Genomic DNA, 20,185 nt, shown 5'->3' with positions numbered 1-20,185 from the left:
CAGGACACCCCCAAACTAGCCCAGCCAATCCACCCCAAAGCACCGCTCTAATAAGAAAAGTGAAGTGTTAAGAGCAGCCGCTGGCCGCATATAAAGCATAAAAATAAAAAAGTGAAATACATATATATAAAAGAAACAGACAGTGAGGTATTAAAATGTGTTAAAGGAAAATGCCATCTGCGGATCTATATGGGATCATTGGTGGGATGTGGGATCTCATGGAACCTATAAAGGAATTTTGGGGACTTGAGACTACATTATCTAGGATGTTTAAAAATAACATTAATAATACATCTAGGCATGACCACACAATTCTATATTCCATCATCTGATGGTACACTCTAATTCAGGGTTGTAATGCAGCTCTTCCTTGACCTTGGTATCCATAATCTTATTGCTTACCACCATCATAATCTGTTTGCTCTTGTACATTTTCCACACTTCAAGGCATTAGGAACACACATGACACATAAACCAATTACTAGGATGACAATAAGTTTGAGGATCAGGAGCTTGCCCACGATAACAACCAGTTCCTGGACCCCCTCTCCTAGACCGGAGAACCATTTCACAGGGTTCAACCAAGAGAACCACTCTTCTACCTTTTCCTCTACTTCAGCCAGTGAAGCATTATGGTTCTTTCGAAATTCCCATTTCAGCTGCAGAATTTCATCCATCTTCTGATCTATCACCTCCTTGGGGTCACTAGTGTTATTGGTGATGTACGTGCAACACTTGACACCAAATTGGGTGGCTAGAGTCACACAGTATCTGCCAATAACAGCTGTTAAATAATTTAACACTAGCTTATGTTACACAAATTCTTTCTTATAAGCCTGTAACTCCTTACCTGTATACCTGAACGTGTCATCAGACATCTGTGATATTATCTATTAATTTAGCAAGTTTTTGGATGTATCTAAAATTCAAAGTACCCTGAGCGATCCTGGTGGGATCTAGTGCTACCAAAATTTGGAAACCAGTTGTTTCACTAATCAACTGTGTAGCTGTATGTATGTCACCAGGTATCATGTTTCTTTTGCCACGGTGTTCATAATGCATATGAAGATATGGAGATGGTGTGTTTTTATGGATACCAAGCATTTCACCATGTGTAAGGGTCATAACCTCTGGAAGTACCCTTCCCAGATAGCACAAACCTTCAGAACTCAGAGAGAGCCTCTTATGCGCTTCCTTCCACATATAAAATACACATCGCCTGGGAGTACATAAGGAATAGAATGCATTGTTATCATCGGACACATTTCTCTGACAAAGAATCCTACCCCAGGCTTTCCCATCTGACTGATGCACGTTTTAGGTTGTACAATAACTGCACAGTACCCTTCTGGTACTCTGCCAACCATTACCTTGGTGGAACTAATTGTATACCTATACCGGAAGTATCTCCTATTGGTAGTAATGTTGCATATAAGTTCACCATCTACTGGTACATTATCAGCTCTGTGTGAAAAGGTCATTGTCTGATTGTTCCCAGACACCTCCCAATTTCCTGGTTTATTGGAATTGGTGATGTTTAAACATAACAGGGACCTATCCACCTGGTACTGATGGAGCTTGAAATTTGGAGGCTTGGACATAATAAATTTCCCCCCCTAGCGTCTTCTCCTTATGTAATCCAAGGACCTCAGAGACATTTGACGGGAATGGTACTAGTCTTACATTATGTTGTCCCTGAGGCACGTGAGAACACACCCAACATTCAGTCTGATTTAAGACTTTGCCCACCAATGTATGATAATCCTCTAAAGGATGTCCACCCCAATACTGGTTATACTTGGGCTGACACCGTTGGAGGCATCTCTCATCGATTAGGGACCCACAATACTCACAAATACAGTATTCCTCAGACAATAACCCCTCACAGTCTCCGAGTTTCTAGGATAACAGATCTCTTAGCAATTACTGTACTGAGTTTGGTCAGATACCGCCCTTGTGAATGTATTGCTCCTTCTCCCGACTTCACTCCATCGATATCACCATTGACCTCTCCCTCCATCATCTGTCCTCCAGTGCAGAAACAGGACATCCCGAAACAAACAAGGATGATGAGAATTCTGGAAGAAAATAGGAACGCAGCCCCAGTCCGCCACTCCATTGCTGGAATAGTGGACTGCAAATTTCCCTAGCTCAGGAATCTCACTGCAGTCTTTAACTCTCCCGGAACAAGCTCGCAATTGACAGGTCTACGTTATCTGCCTCGACTCCGCTTTGTATCTCCACTGGTTGGTTGACCTTTCTGCAGTGAGTGGAATGGACCCAGGTATCTCTCTCTGCCACTTTCAAGCATGTCGTACTTGTCAGCAACACTTGATACGGACCTTCCCACCGATCTGTCAGACAACCTGAACGTAAGAAATTTCTAATCCTATCAAATTCTCCAGGTTCAAAATCATGACAGTTTGTTTCTGGCATATCAGGTGACAACAATTTAAATTTCTGCTGCTGCTGTTTCAACTGTTTACTCATTGTTATAAGATACTTTACAGTAACCTCATTGTTACTCTTCAAATCTTCCTGTGGACTTACAATCAGATGAGGTTGTCTCCCAAACAGTATCTCAAAGGGGGGACAGATTAAGAGGGGGTCTAGGAGTTGTCCTGATGCTATGAAGGACTAGCGGTGAGGCTTCTGGCCACCCTAGTCCAGTTTCTGCCATGATCTTACTCCGTTTATTCTTAATAGTACCGTTTACCCTCTCCACCTTGGCACTGGCTTGTGGTCGAACGGGGGTTGCGAAGTCTACTATTAATACCCATTAACTTACACATGTTCTGGAAGACATCACCTGTGAAATGAGTACTGCTATCACTTTCTATGATTCTAGGGATACCGTACCTGCATAACAATTCCTGAACAATCTTTTTGGCAGTAAACACAGCAGTATTAGTGGCAGCTGGATATACCTCAACCCAGTTAGAAAACACATCTGTACAAACTAATACATACTTGAGATTTCGGCAGGGTGATAATTGGATGAAATCAATTTGTGTTACCTGAAAAGGACCGTCTGTCGGAGGGATGTGGGATGGTTCGGTTGGTATTGTTTTGCCAACGTTTTTCCTCAAGCAAGTCAAGCAGGACATTGCCCTCTTTTCAGCTTGGGAAGCCCGGTGCACACCAATACGCTCTGACCAACTTGCACATACCTTGCTTTCCCAGGTGAGTCAGACCATGCGCTGCTTCAGCCAAGCCTGGGTAGTATGCCTCTGGTGCCACCGGCTTACTGACCGACTCCTGTCCACATCCCTTTGATCTCCAGACTGCCTTTTCCTGAATGTAACACAAATTTTGCATCTCAATTAATTTCTGCGTATCAATTGTCTGAAAAACCATAATTTTTTTAACTGGCATGTTAATTCTTAACCCTGCTACCCATTTGGCAGCTTCATCTGCCCTGCTATTGCCCAGTGACACAGGGTCTTCTTCACATGTATGGGCTTTACATTTGCTGACGGCTACTTCTTTTGGTAGCTGAATTGCTGTCAACAGTCCTTTTGTATGGTGTGAGTGTGCAACTGGTGTACCTGCTGCTGTCATAAAATTTCTAAGACGCCATAGAGCCCCAAAATCATGTACTACCCCGAAGGTGTACCTGGAGTCAGTGTAGATGTTAGCTGACTTACCTTCCGCTAGTTTACACGCTCTTTTTAGTGCCACCAGTTCAGCCACTTGTGCTGAGTGAGGTGGCTCAAGTGGTTCGGCTTCTACAACATCATAATCATTTACAACTGCATAACCTGTGCATAATTCTCCTGTGTCAGTTTGTCTTTGACAACTCCCATCTGTGTAAAACGTCAAATCTCCATTTACTAGTGGTGTTTCACGTATATCTGGTCTAGCAGTAAAGGTCTGATTTAAATACTCCATACAATCATGTGTGTTCGTATACCTGCAAAACTCACCTTCAATCAGCAACTCCCCTCTGTCCACCCTTTGTGCATCTCTAGGCACATATGGCACGTACGTTGCTGGATTCAACGTATTACACCGTTTAATGGTAATATTGGCAGGTGCCATTAGAGCTAGTTCCCATTTTGTGAACCTAGCTGAGGAAACATGTTGAGTTTGAGCAGAATTCAGCAGTGCAGACACAGCATGTGGTGTATAAACAATCATATCATGACCTAATATTACATCCTCACTCTTATCGACCAAAAGAGTGGTTGCTGCTACACTTCTTAAACACGTTGGGAGTGATCTTGCCACAGTGTCCAATTGGGCACTGTAGGATACTACAGGTCTGCTAGTGTCACCATGTTTTTGTGTGAGGACACCTGCCGTGCATTCCCAGGGCAGGTGCTTTTGTCAGACTATCCTTAAGGTTAAGGAAAGCCTGCTCTGTTTCCTCAGTATGTGTGACACGGTCGGGTTTTGAGGATGACACCAAATTCCTGCAATGGTAATGCCAAAATAGAAAAATGTGGGATCCATGATTTGCGGTATTCACACATGCCCAAGAAGGTACGGATTTGCTGCTGGATTTGCGGCAGTGTCTTGGTCTGTATGGCCTGTATTCTGTCAGTTGTCGTAGCCCCTGGGTTAGACAGTATCCCAAGTATTTAACCTTAGTCTGACATGGTTGTGATTTGTCCTTTGCTACCTTGTGTCCTGTTTGTGAGAGATGAAGCAACAATAGTTTAGTATCATTCAAACATGACATAAACGAAATAGAGTACAACACATTCAGCAGACCTTCAAATCATAAAATGCAATATTATATGTGGTTTACATGCGATCTAATACACAGATGATACAGTATAACACACCACATGTTACCTTACTAAGAAGTGAATTCCTTAACTGCTGTATTGCAAGGATTTTTTTCAGAAGTACACACACATGCGCACATACAAAACTCCAGACAGAAAATTCTCATATGCAGCATGTACAAACTTATACATAGAGAACCTTCATATTTGGGTTTGCTGTGATTAATTATGAATGCATAATTTTCACTGCAGATTGCCTAGACTTTCAAGGAGATCAAGGAAAAATTAACAAACATAGTAGCTACTCTGGCCTCAGTTCTCAATCTCAATATTTATTGTAAACAAAGACACCTGATTTTTTTCCTAGAGGTGCAATGACTAAGGCTTGTACACACTTTGAATTCCTAGAGGTGATTTAAAACACATTTTCTTTTTTTTTTTTCAGTTACATTTTTCCTTATAGTTACTTGTTACGATTTTTATAATTTTTGGCATTGGCTGTACCATCACCTGCAGCTGCTTAGGGCAGCGGAGGCGAGCATGCGCTAATAGCAATACCTTGGGCAACGGTACCTTGCGGTGCGTGCACGTTCCCTGGTTGCACGCACCCGACGCTAACTGGCGTCGCGGGCGCGCTCCCTGGTGGTGCCTGCGTAACGCTGTTTGCGTGCATGCTCTTTTGCGTCGTGCTCGTGACGCTACTTAGCTGCACAAGCACGCCACTCAGCCACTTGTTCCCCTCATGCTGCCACAATTTCAAACAATCATTATACTTTACTCGTTTCTTTAGAGATTTCACCATACTAACATTATTCAACACCTCCACCTCAAAACTGCCAATTTTTAGGAAAAGGTTTCACACATTCCTTGGTCATCTTAACCCATACATTACAGTACGCAGTTGCATGCGCACCATACTTTGTATACATTATATGCCTTGCCGAAGTGTCGGCCCATCCAAAAGCAGCACATCATCAACCATTCCCAGCGTCAGCCTGGAACCCATCTGGGAAAACGCTAAGCAACTCTTCGCTAGTGAATGTGGACCGGTGAACGATTCCAATAGAGCTACGTTCACGCACTCCTATCCCGTTGTGCGCAACCGGCCCGCTAACCGTTATGGACAGCGCGCACAACAAGGTACAGAATAACGTCTTATATGATTATACTGTCTTTCCGGACACCTTTCAGCCCTTGCCCGGTAGCTCACCCTTTTTGAGTACTCTCCCCTGTTAGAATTTAAGTGTTCCAATAACACTTACCCTTTCCAGTGATTTCCTCCACTACCCCCAAGCCACAATCACGGTCTGCCCAACCGTGTGCTCCGGTCACAGTGTCCAGAGAACCTAACTGATCAATGGGCTCTGTGGCTACAGTTGGGGGCAGAATTTCAAAAACCCCTTGTTTTCTTCAAGGTACAAAATCTCTGTCCTTGCTGCAGTAGCTTGCTGCCTCATCAGACACCTACCAAGTCTTTCAGGACCAACACATGGTACCTCGTCTGGGCCCCTCACACAGTAGTAGCCTCTATCACGTTATAATCACGTCTGCTCACACACACTTTTTGTTTTCTGCGCAGAAAATAAACTTTTCACTAGTATGGCAGTATGATTCAGAGGTTTTAAACAATGTAATCGCTATCAATATAACAATACTATCAGAACAACTTGTTTGTAACACGTGGCAGCAATACACGAAACACGTATACGTTATTGTGCGAATCACACTTTAGTGTTGAGACAGACAATGAAAGAAACAAACTTCTTCTCTCCTGTCCCAGGTCCTAGCCAGCGCTCCTTGAAAGCACACAACAGCGTATATCGGTTTCACAACATTGAATGGTGCAGGTTTTGAACACAGTGCATTCCTTCCTGCGTATGGCAAATAAATAAAAGTTTTACTGCGCTTAAGAGTTACCCAATTTCAATAATAATCGACTGAACAGCAAAAGTAAATGCCAATTTAGTATAATGAAAAAATATTAAGTTAAAAAACAGAAATATTTTAATGAAAAATGGTATATATCGTATTAGTTAAATACAGATGCAACACAATATCACATTTAACAGTAGAGAAATTTCTCATTCAAAGCGCATGTGAACTCATAAACAATTATAAAATAGCAAAAAATTACTTTAATATAGTACAGCCGCGTCCGGCTAGTAAAAAGCACAATAAAACAGTGTTAGTATGAAAAATATATTGTTATCATTTTCCCTCAATAAGGCTTCAATGCTGTAACAACTAAAAAATAAACTGGTAGGTCCAACTGTTCAAGATATTGTTATATTGTAGTTATCATATATGTTTTTATAGCAGCTTTTATCACAAAGTCCACCACGTATATATGTCTCTGTGTTGAAAACAGTCCACAGTCTTTTGCAACAATAATGTATATCAAGGAAAAGACATTTTAATGTATCTAGCACTGTGTAATAATAAACAGTAGCTATTTCTCCCACACAGCATGAGACAAAGCCGTCAATACAACTTTCTGTTTAGTTGTTAGTCCTTTTATCCATAAGCATAGCCTTGCAGGTATAAGAGACTATTTAGTAATGGGGGACTCAGTGAAGTGTAGCTGTATACCATCTCTTGTCTGGGTGATCTCCTGCTTAAAGGTGTGATCTCCAATAGGGGTTATAGCGGCTAATGCACCTGGACGTCCCGTCAGAGGTGCGAGAGCTGAAATCTCTCCCGACTATGTCTCCAAAGTCAGCGGCTGTGCTGTATGCTGGTGGGCTGACCGACCACACAGGTATCCACTGCGGCGGTCACGATCAATGCAGAGGTGAGCGGAGCTGCTCACCCCCTGGGCGGCTGTGCTGTGTGCTGGTGGGCTGATCGATCACACAGGTAATCACTGCGGCGGTCACGATCAATGCAGAGGTTAGCGGAGCTGCTGGTGGTTCACCGGAGCAATGAGGTGAATGAGATAGCAATCCCTAACGCGTTTCTTCCATTAGGATTTCTTCAGAGGATTTCTTCACCACACCACACACATACCATTTTTCATTAAAATATTTCTGTTTTTTAACTTAATATTTTTTCATTATACTAAATTGGCATTTACTTTTGATGTTCAGTCATTTATTATTGAATTGGGTAACTCTTAAGTGCAGTAAAACTTTAATTTATTTTTCTGTTTGAAATTCGGTAGCATCCATTAAATACTGCAGCTAAAGGGAATATTACCAACTAGAATTAGTAATATTTTTAATCGGCCATTATTTACTACCAATTAATCTACATATTTTTTATTATTTGTATCTTATTTTAAAGCGCCGAGGCTATACATTCTTTTTTTGTGGGTTCCTGCGTATGACGCCTTTTCCATCCTTTGTTGAGAAATCGAGATCTGGCCGCTATAGTGCGACTTCTCGGTAGCTTGGCCTCCAAAACTATGAGCCCCCAACTATGAATACCCTTATATCGCTAGAGAGAAATAATCGCTTTCCAGACTTGGATTGTGGTTCCAAAGCACAAAAAGTTCTTATTGCATAAAAAGAAATTTACACGCCTTGATCTGCAACAATTAGCGCAAAAGACAATTACAATCAAAGGTACAGCCAATACATACGCAAGCGCTCTGGATCCAGATTCCCGGCATCAAACGTGAAGCCTCCGTCATAAGAAAGAAAGAAGATGACTGACTACAGGACTGAGAGCGCTTGAATATATATCCTACAGAGAGTGGACAACACAATAGGAACGAGCTGGCATAATCCATTGGTTCTTGTCATTCTGGTACGATGCAGGTCATAGGACAGTTCATATGGTGACAACAGGGATATGGTCCATCCCTCCAGACGAGATAAAACTGGATAAGACACTAGATACAAAGTACATATTCTAACCAATAATTCCCTATAATCCATGACCACCGTACGCAAGATGCAACTCCTTCGCCAATAGATTTGGATATCTGGAATTAAACAGGGTGTCAGTATGATACCAAACGTGACATGTCTACTAAGTTCTATACGTACATATCATATATGTACATTTTACACCATAATGATTAGCTAACAAAACCTCTAATATTACACTCACTGCTAGGGAACCTTTATATGTGTGCTTGCATAAATGAATGTGAGATATTTACAGGAATTCATCAGTGTACATTGTGCGTCTGAACGCACGTTGCTTATGTATCGTGTATCATGCAAATATCTGCTGTATGTGAGTTAATATTTTATTCGCTAATGTGCATCTGTATATGTGTCATGGATTAATATATATACAATATATACACAACTTGTTTGAGCCACAAAATTATTGAAAATATTGTATAACATTACCTGCAGGCTGTGCGTATAAGGTGTATCTAAAACATAAATGCATTCTGTGGTTAGATGTGGGTCCCATTCACAAGATATTTCATTATGGTATGCAAATATTCCAAAATACGAAATATTCCGATATCCAAAATACCCCTGGTCCCAAGCATTTTGGATATGGGAGATTCAACCCGTACAACACAATAGGCTGTGTGAGGAAAAACCTTTTCCAAATTCAAAATGAAATATTTGATCATGATTATCTCAAAAAGTACGTTGACAAAAAAGTTTTAAATTCTGTAAATAGTCTATACTAATCTTAAATTTTTGGCAACATTAAAAAGTGGGAGGATAATGGGTTCATAGTTTAAAAATAATTTTAAAGCAAGGTAGTTTATTCAAAACAGCCGGGTGTATTACAAGTACTAATAGATAATACAGGTTGAGTCTTCCATATCCAAAATGCTTGGGACCAGGGGTATTTTGGATATCAGAATATTCTCTATTTTGGAATGTTTGCATACTATAATGAAATATCTTAGGAATGGGACCCAAATCTAAACACAGAATACATTTATGTTTTATATACACCTTATACATACAGCCTGCAGGTAATTTTATGCAATATTTTTAATAATTTTGTGGCTTAAGCAAAGTTCTATACATACTGTATAGTGCCTTGTAAAAGTATTCACCCCCTTTGCATTTTTCATGTTTTGTTGCCTCACAACCTGGAATTAAAATGGATTGTTTGAAGGTGTGCATCATTTCATTCACAGAACATGCCTACAACAGTGAAGTTGTGTTTTTTTATATTTTGAATCAAACAACATTTAGGACAACATAACAGAAAACTTCAGCGTGCATAACTGTTCACCCCCCTAAAGTCAGTACTTTGTCGAGCCACCTTTTGAGGCAATTACAGCTGCAAGTCGCTTTGGATAAGTCTCTATTAGCTTGCCACAACTTGCCCCTGGGATTTTTGCCCATTCCTCAAGGCAAAACTGCTCCAGTTCCTTCATGTTGGATGGTTTTCTGCTTGTGAAGAGCAATCTTCAAGTCTGACCACAGATTCTGAATTGGATTGAGATCTGGGCTTTGACTAGGCCATTCCAACACATTTAAATGTTTCCCCTTAAACCACTAGAGTGTTGCTTTAGCAGTATTCTTCGGGTCATTGTCCTGCTGGAAGGTGAACCTCCTTCCCAGTCTCAAATCACAGGCAGACTGAAACAGGTTTTGCTAAAGAATATCCCTGTACTTAGCACCATCCATCTTTCCCTCGACTCAAATCCGTTTCCCAGTACCTGCTGCTGAAAAACATCCCCACAGCATGATGCTGCCATCACCATGTTGCACTGTGGGGATAGTGTTCTTGGGGTGATGGGATGTGTTGGGTTTGCGCCAGACATATAATTTTTTTTGGTGGCCGAAAAGTTAAATTTTAGTCTCATCTGACCAGAGCACCTTCCTCAATACATTTGGGGAGTCGCCCACATACCTTTTGGCAAACTCAAATTGCGTCTTCTTATTTTTATCACTAAGTAATAGCTTTTTTCTGGCCACTTTTCCATAAAGCCCAGCTCTATGGAGTGTACGGCTTATTGTGGTCACATGCACAGATACACCAGTCTCTGCTGTGGAACTCTGCAGCTCCTTCAGGGTTACCTTTGGTCTCTGTGCTGCCTCTCTGTGAGTTTTGGTGGGCAGCCCTCTCTTGGCAGGTTTGTTATGCTACCATGTTCTTTCCATTTGATGATGATGGATTTGATGGTGCTTCGAGGGATCATCAAAGATTTGGATATTTTTTTATAACCCAACCCAGAATTATACTTCTCAACAACTTTGTCCCTGACTTGTTTGGAGAGCTCCTTGGTATTCATGGTGTGATACCTCTTGCTTAGTGGTGTTGCAGCCTCTGGGGCCTTTCAGAAAATGTGTGTTTATACTGACAGATCATGTGACACTTAGATTTCACACAGGTGGACTTCATTTCACTATTTATGTGACTTCTGAAGGTAATTGGTTGCACCAGAACTTTTGAGGGGCTTCATAGCAAAGGGGGTGATTACATATGCACATGCCAATTTTCAGGTTTTTATTTATAAAGATTCTTTTTTATATATATTTTTCTCATTGCACTTCACCAAATTAGACTGTTTTGTGCAGATCCATCACAAAAAAAATCAGATTAAAAAAATAAATAAACTACAGGTTGTAATGTAATAAAAAGGTAAAAAGCCAAGGGGATGAATACTTTTGCAAGGCACTATACATGAAATTCATTTATGTTTCATATACACCTTAGACACAAAGCCTGACTAACTTTATACAATATTTTTTTCTAATTTTGTGCCTCAAACAAAGTCTTCGTACATTGAACCATCAAAACGCAAAGGTTTCACTATCTCAGTCATGTTAAAAAAAAATCCGTTCTTTGGAGTATTTAGATATGGGAGACTCAACATGTAATCGATCTGATGGCTTCAGAAGATTAATTATATAAATAAAGTTGAAAAGAAATACTTTTGTAAATAAATTGTATTAGTCAGTCAAAAATATTAGCTGAAGATAGTTTGTCAATGCCTCAGTGGTTTTTAAAGTGTCATCAGGAGACATGATATAAGTTCTTCCAGTTGGAGTTATAGGGTCGACTTTGCATAAGACATCTATTAGTGGTATCCATAGTACGTCAGGCTTCCTTGGATAGAAGACTGATGGTGAAAGTCCAGCTGGATGAAGGAAGGTCACTTTTAATTCATCTTCATTCTTGTCCATCACATAAGCAAGCCACCATTTCTTGTTTTACACAACGGATATATAGCCATTTATTTGTTTCAACTGGAGTTGGTCTAGAGATTGTGTAACGAATACTGATGATGTAGCCTTAGAAAAGGTTTTTACAGATATTTTTTATGTACTTGAATCAACAGGTATAAAAGCATGATACTGTTGTTTTCCCCGAATAGTTACTGACTGGCTGAAACGATGATTCAAAAATGTTTCAGACTCAATACTCAATATAGTCTTCTTGCGTTGTGAACGTCAAATTAATTCCAGATATGTTTTCTACAGCCCATTCATAAAGTTGGGTAGGTATGAGGATTTGGTTCTCATATGGACTTTGAAGGCTGGCTCCAGCTGCCAGTCTTTTGACTGAGCCGCCAACTCCATCACAGGGGCCTTACCCATGCGCTGTGGCCGAAATATGCCACTTGGCCTCAACATCGAAGTCTAGCTTGTGACAAGACAAGTTTGTGAAAAAAAACTGAATGTTTAGCTTGATTGATAACTGTTTAAATATAAAAAATGTAATAACAAATTACAGTATGATCAACTGAAAACATCCTCCAAAACACCACTATAATGCACTTACATTCACTCAATACTGACTCCAGACACAAACTAATAGGTATTGCGAGGGGAGGGGGCACTGACTGGGTGCAGCCTCATAACTTGTCAAGAGCTTGCACAGACATGCTACAAACTGTCCTGCAATACTGAGCATGATTCCTGACCATTGATTCATGAGAATGATTCATAAACAATGCATTAACATTATTGAAGATCATTATTTATTTTCTTGCAAGCATTATTCATTGTTTTTAGTTAATAATGTGATATAGGAACTTTTATTAGGCCTACAATATCTTAATTTTTGTAAATTCTCTTAATTACTTTTTGACAATCTCTACATGTGAGAATATATAATATCTATATTATATATTCTCACATGTACATATTGACAAAAAGTAATTAAGAGAATTTACATTAATTCAATATTGAGTGTTAGGCTAATTTTAGTTGTTCCATCATATAATTGGATTTAAAAGTAGGCCCTGATTTTTTTCAAACATAGTGCCTACTCCTGTTTAAAATTATTTTTAACTATGAACCCATTATCCTCCAACTTTAAAATTTTGAAAAACATTTAACATTAGTATAGACTATTTCCAGAAATTTATTAAACTTTTTTTTTCTCTACGCACTTTTTGAGATAATCATGTTCAAAAATTTCAGTTTGAATTTGGAAAAAGTTTTTCCTCGCAAAGTGTTGTATATAATAGGAAAGGGCATAAAAACACAGTAAAATGACTCCACTCCCACCTCTCTAGCCTAATAAGCAGAGCTACTATGACAACTTGAAAATATGCTTGTGCGTTTTTGACAGATTTATGAAAACTTTGCATTTTGTATTTTTCTTAGACTAAATATATACTGTCCATATACCAAATCTGAACAAAATCTGAGCTAGTGAGGTAACATTTTAACAAAAAGTGTGTTGATTTGAAACGGAATGGCCCAAAAGTTACAGGTCCACATTACAAGAACTCTGAGTTAATTTCAAGTATTGAATAGTCTGTGTGCACATTCTCTTCATACAGTATTTAATATATTGTAAATAACATGGAAAATATCAGAACCTTCTTAATGTTGGAAAATCATGAGCGTGCATAGTACTGTATGTGAATGTTACTATAGGTAGCAAAGGAAAAATTTGGCCTGTTCTGCAGCATCTGTCATACCCTTCCTTCCATTTTTCCTCTTACATAAGGCTTTGCAAAGCTAATATGAAACCAGTTCCTATTGGTACTTTTGGCACAATATTGCAAAATTGTAATTAAAATGGCCTAATTTGCCATTACGTTCATTTACTGACTTTCAAAGTTCTACAACTTTTGCTGATATTGAGGCTAGATGTCCTCATACATCTAGCCTCAAAACGACATGTGGCGCGTGACACCTGGCACGAGTGTCGCATCTTTTTTTCACTCTTAAGTGCGTCTTAGTCACAATGTGATGTGACTAGGATGCACCAGGAGACTAATTAATTTGATATGTGACACTTGTATATCTGTGTGCAACCGAGTCTGTATACATAGCATTTCGTATACAGATTCATAATAATTATTTTCTTTCTGATATATAATCAGACAACTTACTACTTTGCTTTCACTGATCCATGTTCATGAAGTGTGGTGCACACAATGATACCAAACAGCTGAGTCGCTACTTTTCTTCTTTTAAATAGTTTGAATGTCTGATTAGAGAATTGAACACATGTGTGATGCTAATTCAAGAAAATTATAATTATTATTATTATATTGTAATGTTTGTATAGTTTTCATTACTTATTTAAAAAATATATATATTTTTTATGGTTTTTATTGTATATTGAATGTATATTTGCATACAGCGTGAAAGATCTATATGCTATATTGACTAATTGTGAGTAAATAAAATAATTTACATTATGATCAATGGAGCCTTGATTACTATATCTAATTTTCTGTCATTTCACAATTGATATATTAAAAGGTCTGCGTTAATAAAAAAATCTATTGTTCGTTTAGTTTAGGCAATGGGTATTCACAAATCCCATAATTGAGGACATGAAGCTTTAATTTAATATATATATAAAATATACCAACTAATTTTGTATTGGGACTGTAGAAAAGTAATTGATGTGGTACATAAGCTCCTAGATCAATAGTTTCTATTTTTATAGTGCTAATTCAAGAAAGCAATTTGGTTGAAATCACTATAAGCCAATTATTATATTTTCTGTGGGGTACCAACAAATCTGTCCAGGCCATTTTAAAATATCTTGGAGAATAAGTAATTAGTTGTCTCTATTCACAGTTTATTTGGTTTATTCTACGACCTAGTAAAGACAAGCCGGTATACATGTGACAATAGCTCTTAATTTCATGACTTTTCAGCAGGAATGAAGCATTGTTTCAATGATCTTCAAGGTTACTAACAATCTTGTCCATGCTTGTGCCCCACAGCTCTTTATTAGTCTGCTTTATTCACGTTCCCAAAAGTAATTCACTTGGTTCTTCAAAAGGTTTTAAAAAAAGTGAAGTTTGGCCCCATAATGCTTACATACAAATGTCAGACAACATATTGGTATCAGTTATGCCTTTGATAATACCTTTTTACTGTACATAAATGGGAACAGCTACTGTACTCTCTCAGCCAAGTAGTCAACCAAATAAACAGTGCCGCATGTCGTATGTTTTAAAATAATACCAGCAATAACTTCAGCAAAGTAATTAATTATCAAATGCCAATGAAAAGATATATTGAATTTTGTTATATTCTTTTAATTCACATTAAACTGTTAAATCCAGCAAACAAAATCGCAGGATTAAAATTGAGCCTGTGATTATTTTTTGTTTGTTTTTTCCAGCTTTGTGTTTTCAAGTACTGCTTTCAGAACACTTCTCATGCACCAGCACCCACTAAAATTCACATTATCGAAGAAAAACATCCAGGCAGCAGACTGACAGGTTTTGTTTTGTATTTTTAATTTCCTATTTTTTTTTTTTATACTTTAATAACAAATACATGAGAATGCAGAATATTGGAGAGGTCGTCTCTGCTGGGCACTCAGATGAGGGTCCTAACAAAGCACAGGGAGATAATTGTTCTGCTCAGTCAGGAAGAGCAACTAGATTCTCCTATCAAGAAAACAGCATCCTTATCTCAAAGGTTGTGGAGTACTATCATCAGATCATTGGCCAGAAGGCTGTAAAAGTGCCCAAATCAAGGAAGAAGGCTCTGTGGATTAGTATTACCGATGCAGTGAACAGCGTCGGCCTGCATGTACGCAGCGTAGACGTCTGCAAGAAGAGGTATCATGATATCAAAAGGCACGTTAAGAAAAAATTGGCTGAAGCAGAAAAACACAAGAAGGGAAATGGGGACGAGCCTTCAATGGACGTGGAGCTTTCCGACTACGAGGAAGAGCTCAGGAAAATTTTGAGCACAGAAGTAACAGATTCCATCAAGTTCAAAGGCTACATAGACACCGGCCTATCCTCAGGTAATACACCCTCTGGTAATTATCAGTGCTAATACTCTGGTAGGAACACAAGACTTTGCTGTAGTCTTACACTTCATTCTCTCTTTATATATGTTCCTATATTTGGCTGTGACTTTCTTAAGCCATAATTTCTTTCAAATTATATTGGCCAAGGTGCATATTTTGCCAGCCAATCACAATTTGATATATATGCGTACGCTGCATCTCCATCATGTGTTTGTGGCTGACAGTTACAGTGTACCTGCCACCTACATAGATGTTGAGGGTTGAATCATTATTCATCAATTGCCCTATGCCCCAGTGATTATTTCTTAGTGAATTAATTGGGGCAGATTCAATTACCTGCAGGTCGTCTTGTTCGGTCTGATCTTGTGGGTAAAGTGCCTATTCTATTAGAGATCCTTGACCTGAGGCAGCAGTTAATGCTGAATTCTGTCAGCACCCTCCTGAGGTTCGAGCTGAAATTACCTGCGACACAAAACCACAAGTCATTAGTTCTGCCCCATTGACTGCGTTCTCATGAGTAGGCCTACTCATAAAGCGTCCCTAATGTGTGTAGGTGTGGGGTCAACTATATAATGTTTTATTTCGATGTCCCTATTTTGTGTAGTCTTTCTAATGTCATGTCAGTATTGTAGTCCTTAATTTGTGCATTGACCACATCCTGCTCCACTGACTAAATGATTTTTAAAGTGGCATGAAGTGAAGGCTAGAATTCAAAGCTTGCCTAAGTGTTGGCATATACTTTATTATTAACCATTGCAAATATCACAATGTAATATTGCGTGTGCCCATTTATTGACTGGATCCAGGTTGAGCCACTTATGGTGGCTTAATTTCTTATGTTAGCACAAGCCCCAGAAGAATCATATCCCCATGCCTCCTGTTTTCTATAACAAATAAAATTGTATATTTAAATTTCGACATTAATATGTATCCCATTTGCCACCCCTAAAATAGCGTTTTTATTTTGTAGACTATTTTTTGTAGATAACAAAATTATATTTACTTCATTATTTAGTTGACTTTTGCAACTTGATAAAGAATTTAGCAGAAAAGCTTCAGACCCAGTAGAACACCCAATAGTACATACAACCTGGTCTTCAGGCATGTAGATGTTTGGGCAGGTGCCTATACAGCCTTGTTAAGTTGATTGTTGCCTAATATATTCATAAACAATTTATGATCCTCTTTCTGTGACTAGTTGTACAGGTATAAATTCATTAAAATGCTTGAAATAGTCATGTTAATAAATAGTACATCCATGATAGAATGACACTGATAAATGCATTAAATGGTGACAATGACAGTCATATATATTTGGTTTTATTATTTTTTTTTTTTTTAAAGAAATGTTTCAAGATTTGATGGGGTTCGGGGTTTCTCCTGAGCATGCCGCTGATAGCGACTCTGTGTCTACATCTTCTGGTAATTATACAACTTTAAATACAGTTTTGCATCAAGATGTAACAGTTGCTTGCTGCTGCATGCGTTACTTAACTGCCTTCTGTGTTACTTTCTAGAGGATAATCAAGAAATCATTGTGACTACCGTGGACCCTCAGGATATTGTAGTCATGTCAGATACAGAGAATATTCAGCCACATTCAGTTGTACTGGATGAAATGGATTCCAAAAAAACAGAGAATGAAGGCATGTTTAACAATGTAATGAAATCTGAAGAGTGCCTGAATTGCCGAGGGAAAATATTTGAAGATTTTGGCAGTAGCGTGCAGCGCTTACACGCTGAGGTAGTTGCCATGAATCACATGCTAGACCTTATAGCTACTAACCAAGAAAAGGCAAGAGAAGAAACAGCCCGTTACAGGGAAGAGACGGCCTCTTACCGAACTAATAAACTTAAGCTTCTCATGGAAGCCAATGATATAGCAGCTAAAAGACTTGCAATGGAGTCTTCCTTGGAGACAAATTTTCATCACCAGCAGCCAATTCCCCCTGCAGATGAAGGAGGGACGAGTAACTTGCGCAAGAGTACTTTACGTACAAGGGGGGGAGTGTCCGCTTCACCTGCTGGAAAAGGCGGGAAACTATAACGTTTTACTGTTTTTTGGGGGGGGGAAAGAGGGATTATTTTGTATTATATATTTGTATTGTTTCAGTACTAAACACTTCAGTGATTTTCTCCCTTCATCTGAATGGCCATGTCAGAGTTTGTTCTATTTCTATAAAAATATTTTTCCTGTAGTTTGTCTTCTCTGTGCGATATTATTCATATACACCGCTAGATGGTTCAAGAGTTCCAGATATTTCCTCATACACCTAGCCTCAATAAGCCATGCGGCACGAGACGCCTGGTACAAGTGAATTGCATCAAGTTGTGTAGCTTCTTTTTCACTTGAATGTGCGTCTCAGTTGCAACACGATGCGACAAAACCCAATTCACTGATTAATTTGAAATGCGACACTTGTATATTGTTGTATTTGTGTGCGACTGAGCCTGAATCTGTACAGGGAACTTGGTGTGAAGAAAAGCTGCGGCTGCTGCATTGTAGCACTTGATATACAGATTCAGACTCCTTTGCACTTAGATATACAAGTATCTCATATCAAATTAATCAGTGCAGTCTCGCTAAACTGTTTTGTGGCATCGTATTGCGACTAAGATACACATTCAAGTACCTGGAGCACCGAGAAGGAATGTTTGGTGTGACTGCGGCAATAGTGTATGAGGACACATCTGTAATTGGTAAAATTGGTTTAGACATGTTCTAGAAGGGTGTCTACTGTAATAGTTCTTATGTCAGTGCACACCCCTATTAAATTGTGCATACTTAAGGGCTTGCTGTTTCCATGCATTCAGCAAGACTCCATTCCAATAGTGTGGATGCGAGTCCTGTTTAAGCTTAACGTATGAAGTATATACAAGTGTACTTTGAACTGTTCCTGCTGGTGCGTGCACTTGTACAGTGCCAAAAAGTCTTACACCCAACATGTGTTTTTCTTGTTAATCTAGAAGAAAATTCAGATCCAAAATTCTATTATTATGTTCTCACACCTGTTAATATCCAATACTCTGGTGATAAACCAAATAAAAAAACATACTATAACTTAAAGATCTCTACACTCTCAGCATTTGCCTACTGGTAGCTGCCATTATAATCCTTGTCAGTCTGTGCTTTGTTTTTTGAAAGGGAAGGACATTACTTATAATGAATGTGTTTCTCTGTGACTATATGTGTGAAATTAGATTTTCTAGTATGGCACCGTACAGTTAGTATAGCTTAACTTGTATATCTCCTATCAATACACTTCACCTTTCCCTCTTGTTTGCCCTTTGTTCCTTCCCCTTGGTGCTCCTTCCACCTCTGTCTAGTCTCCTGTGTGTTCCATCCCACTCCCTCTGGTCCCCTGCATGTTCCATCCCTCTCCCTCTGGTCTCCTTCATGTTCCATCTTCCTTCCTCTGCTTTCCTGTGTGTACCTGCACGTCTCCCTCTGGTCTCCTACGTGTACTTGCACATCTTCTCCTAGTCTTCTGCGTGCACCTGCATGTCTCCCCCTGGTATTCTGCGTGTACGTGCTGTGGTGAGAGGGGTTGTCTCTCACCTGAATTTCCCACATTCTGGTGGGATAAGCTCCCGCCAAGGGAGAGAAAAACAAGACCAGCTCACGTACTCTTAAGGTGCAGTGTCTGCTACCATTAAAAAGATACTGCTTTACCAAGCAATTGCCTGTCTGGAGTCCTCATTTCAATACCCCGTGCTACAGTGCACATGCAGGGACCTACATGTCTTCCCCTGGTTTCCTGTGTGTACTTGCACATCTCCTTCTGGGCTCCTGGGTGTACCTACCTGCACATCTGGCCCTGGTCTCCTGCATGTACCTACACATCTCTCTCTTGTCTCCTGGGTGTACCTGCACGTCTCCCTCTAGTCTCCTGGGTGTACCTGCACTTCTCCCATTGGTTTCCTGGGTGCACCTACACATCTCCCTCTGGTACGCTTGGTGTACCTGCACGTCTCCCTCTGGTCTCCTGGGGGTGTACCTGCACGTCTCCCTCTGGTCTCCTGGGTGTACCTGCACGTCTCCCTCTGGTCTCCTGGGTGTACCTGCACGTCTCCCTCTGGTCTCCTGTGTGTACCTGCACGTCTCCCTCTGGTCTCCTGGGTGTACCTGCACGTCTCCCTCTGGTCTTCTGCATGCTTCTGCCCGTCACCCTCTGGTCTCCTGGGTGCACCTGCCCGCCTCCCTCTGGTCTCCTGGGTGCACCTGCCCACCTCCCTCTGGTCTCCTGGAAGCACCTGCCAGTCTCCCTCTGGTCTCCTGGAAGCACCTGCCAGTCTCCCTCTGGTCTCCTGGAAGCACCTGCCCGTCTCCCTCT

General features: G+C 39.8%; 1 protein-coding gene across 3 annotated transcripts in view; it reads left to right on the top strand.

Moving 5' to 3' along the window:
• The window catches only part of LOC148451048 (uncharacterized), an 81,595-nt gene that overhangs the window by 47,422 nt on the left and 13,988 nt on the right, over positions 1-20,185 (top strand). Inside the window, exons 2-4 of one of the 3 annotated variants that reach the window (XM_088462339.1) lie at positions 15,210-15,845; positions 17,196-17,273; positions 17,369-18,009. The exons of the other annotated variants lie outside the window; for them this stretch is intronic. Coding sequence (XP_088318465.1) covers positions 15,368-15,845; positions 17,196-17,273; positions 17,369-17,898 — 1,086 coding nt within the window. The 5' untranslated portion in view covers positions 15,210-15,367 and the 3' untranslated portion in view covers positions 17,899-18,009. Of the gene's footprint in view, positions 1-15,209; positions 15,846-17,195; positions 17,274-17,368; positions 18,010-20,185 lie in introns of those variants that run through there. 3 annotated transcript variants of the gene reach the window in all.

Source organism: Taudactylus pleione, unplaced genomic scaffold (assembly GCF_031769625.1).
Source record: "Taudactylus pleione unplaced genomic scaffold, aTauple2 ptg001191l, whole genome shotgun sequence".
Classification (NCBI taxonomy): domain Eukaryota; kingdom Metazoa; phylum Chordata; class Amphibia; order Anura; family Myobatrachidae; genus Taudactylus; species Taudactylus pleione.
Note: the sequence above shows the minus strand (reverse complement) of the source record. Positions and strands in the feature narration are given on the sequence as shown.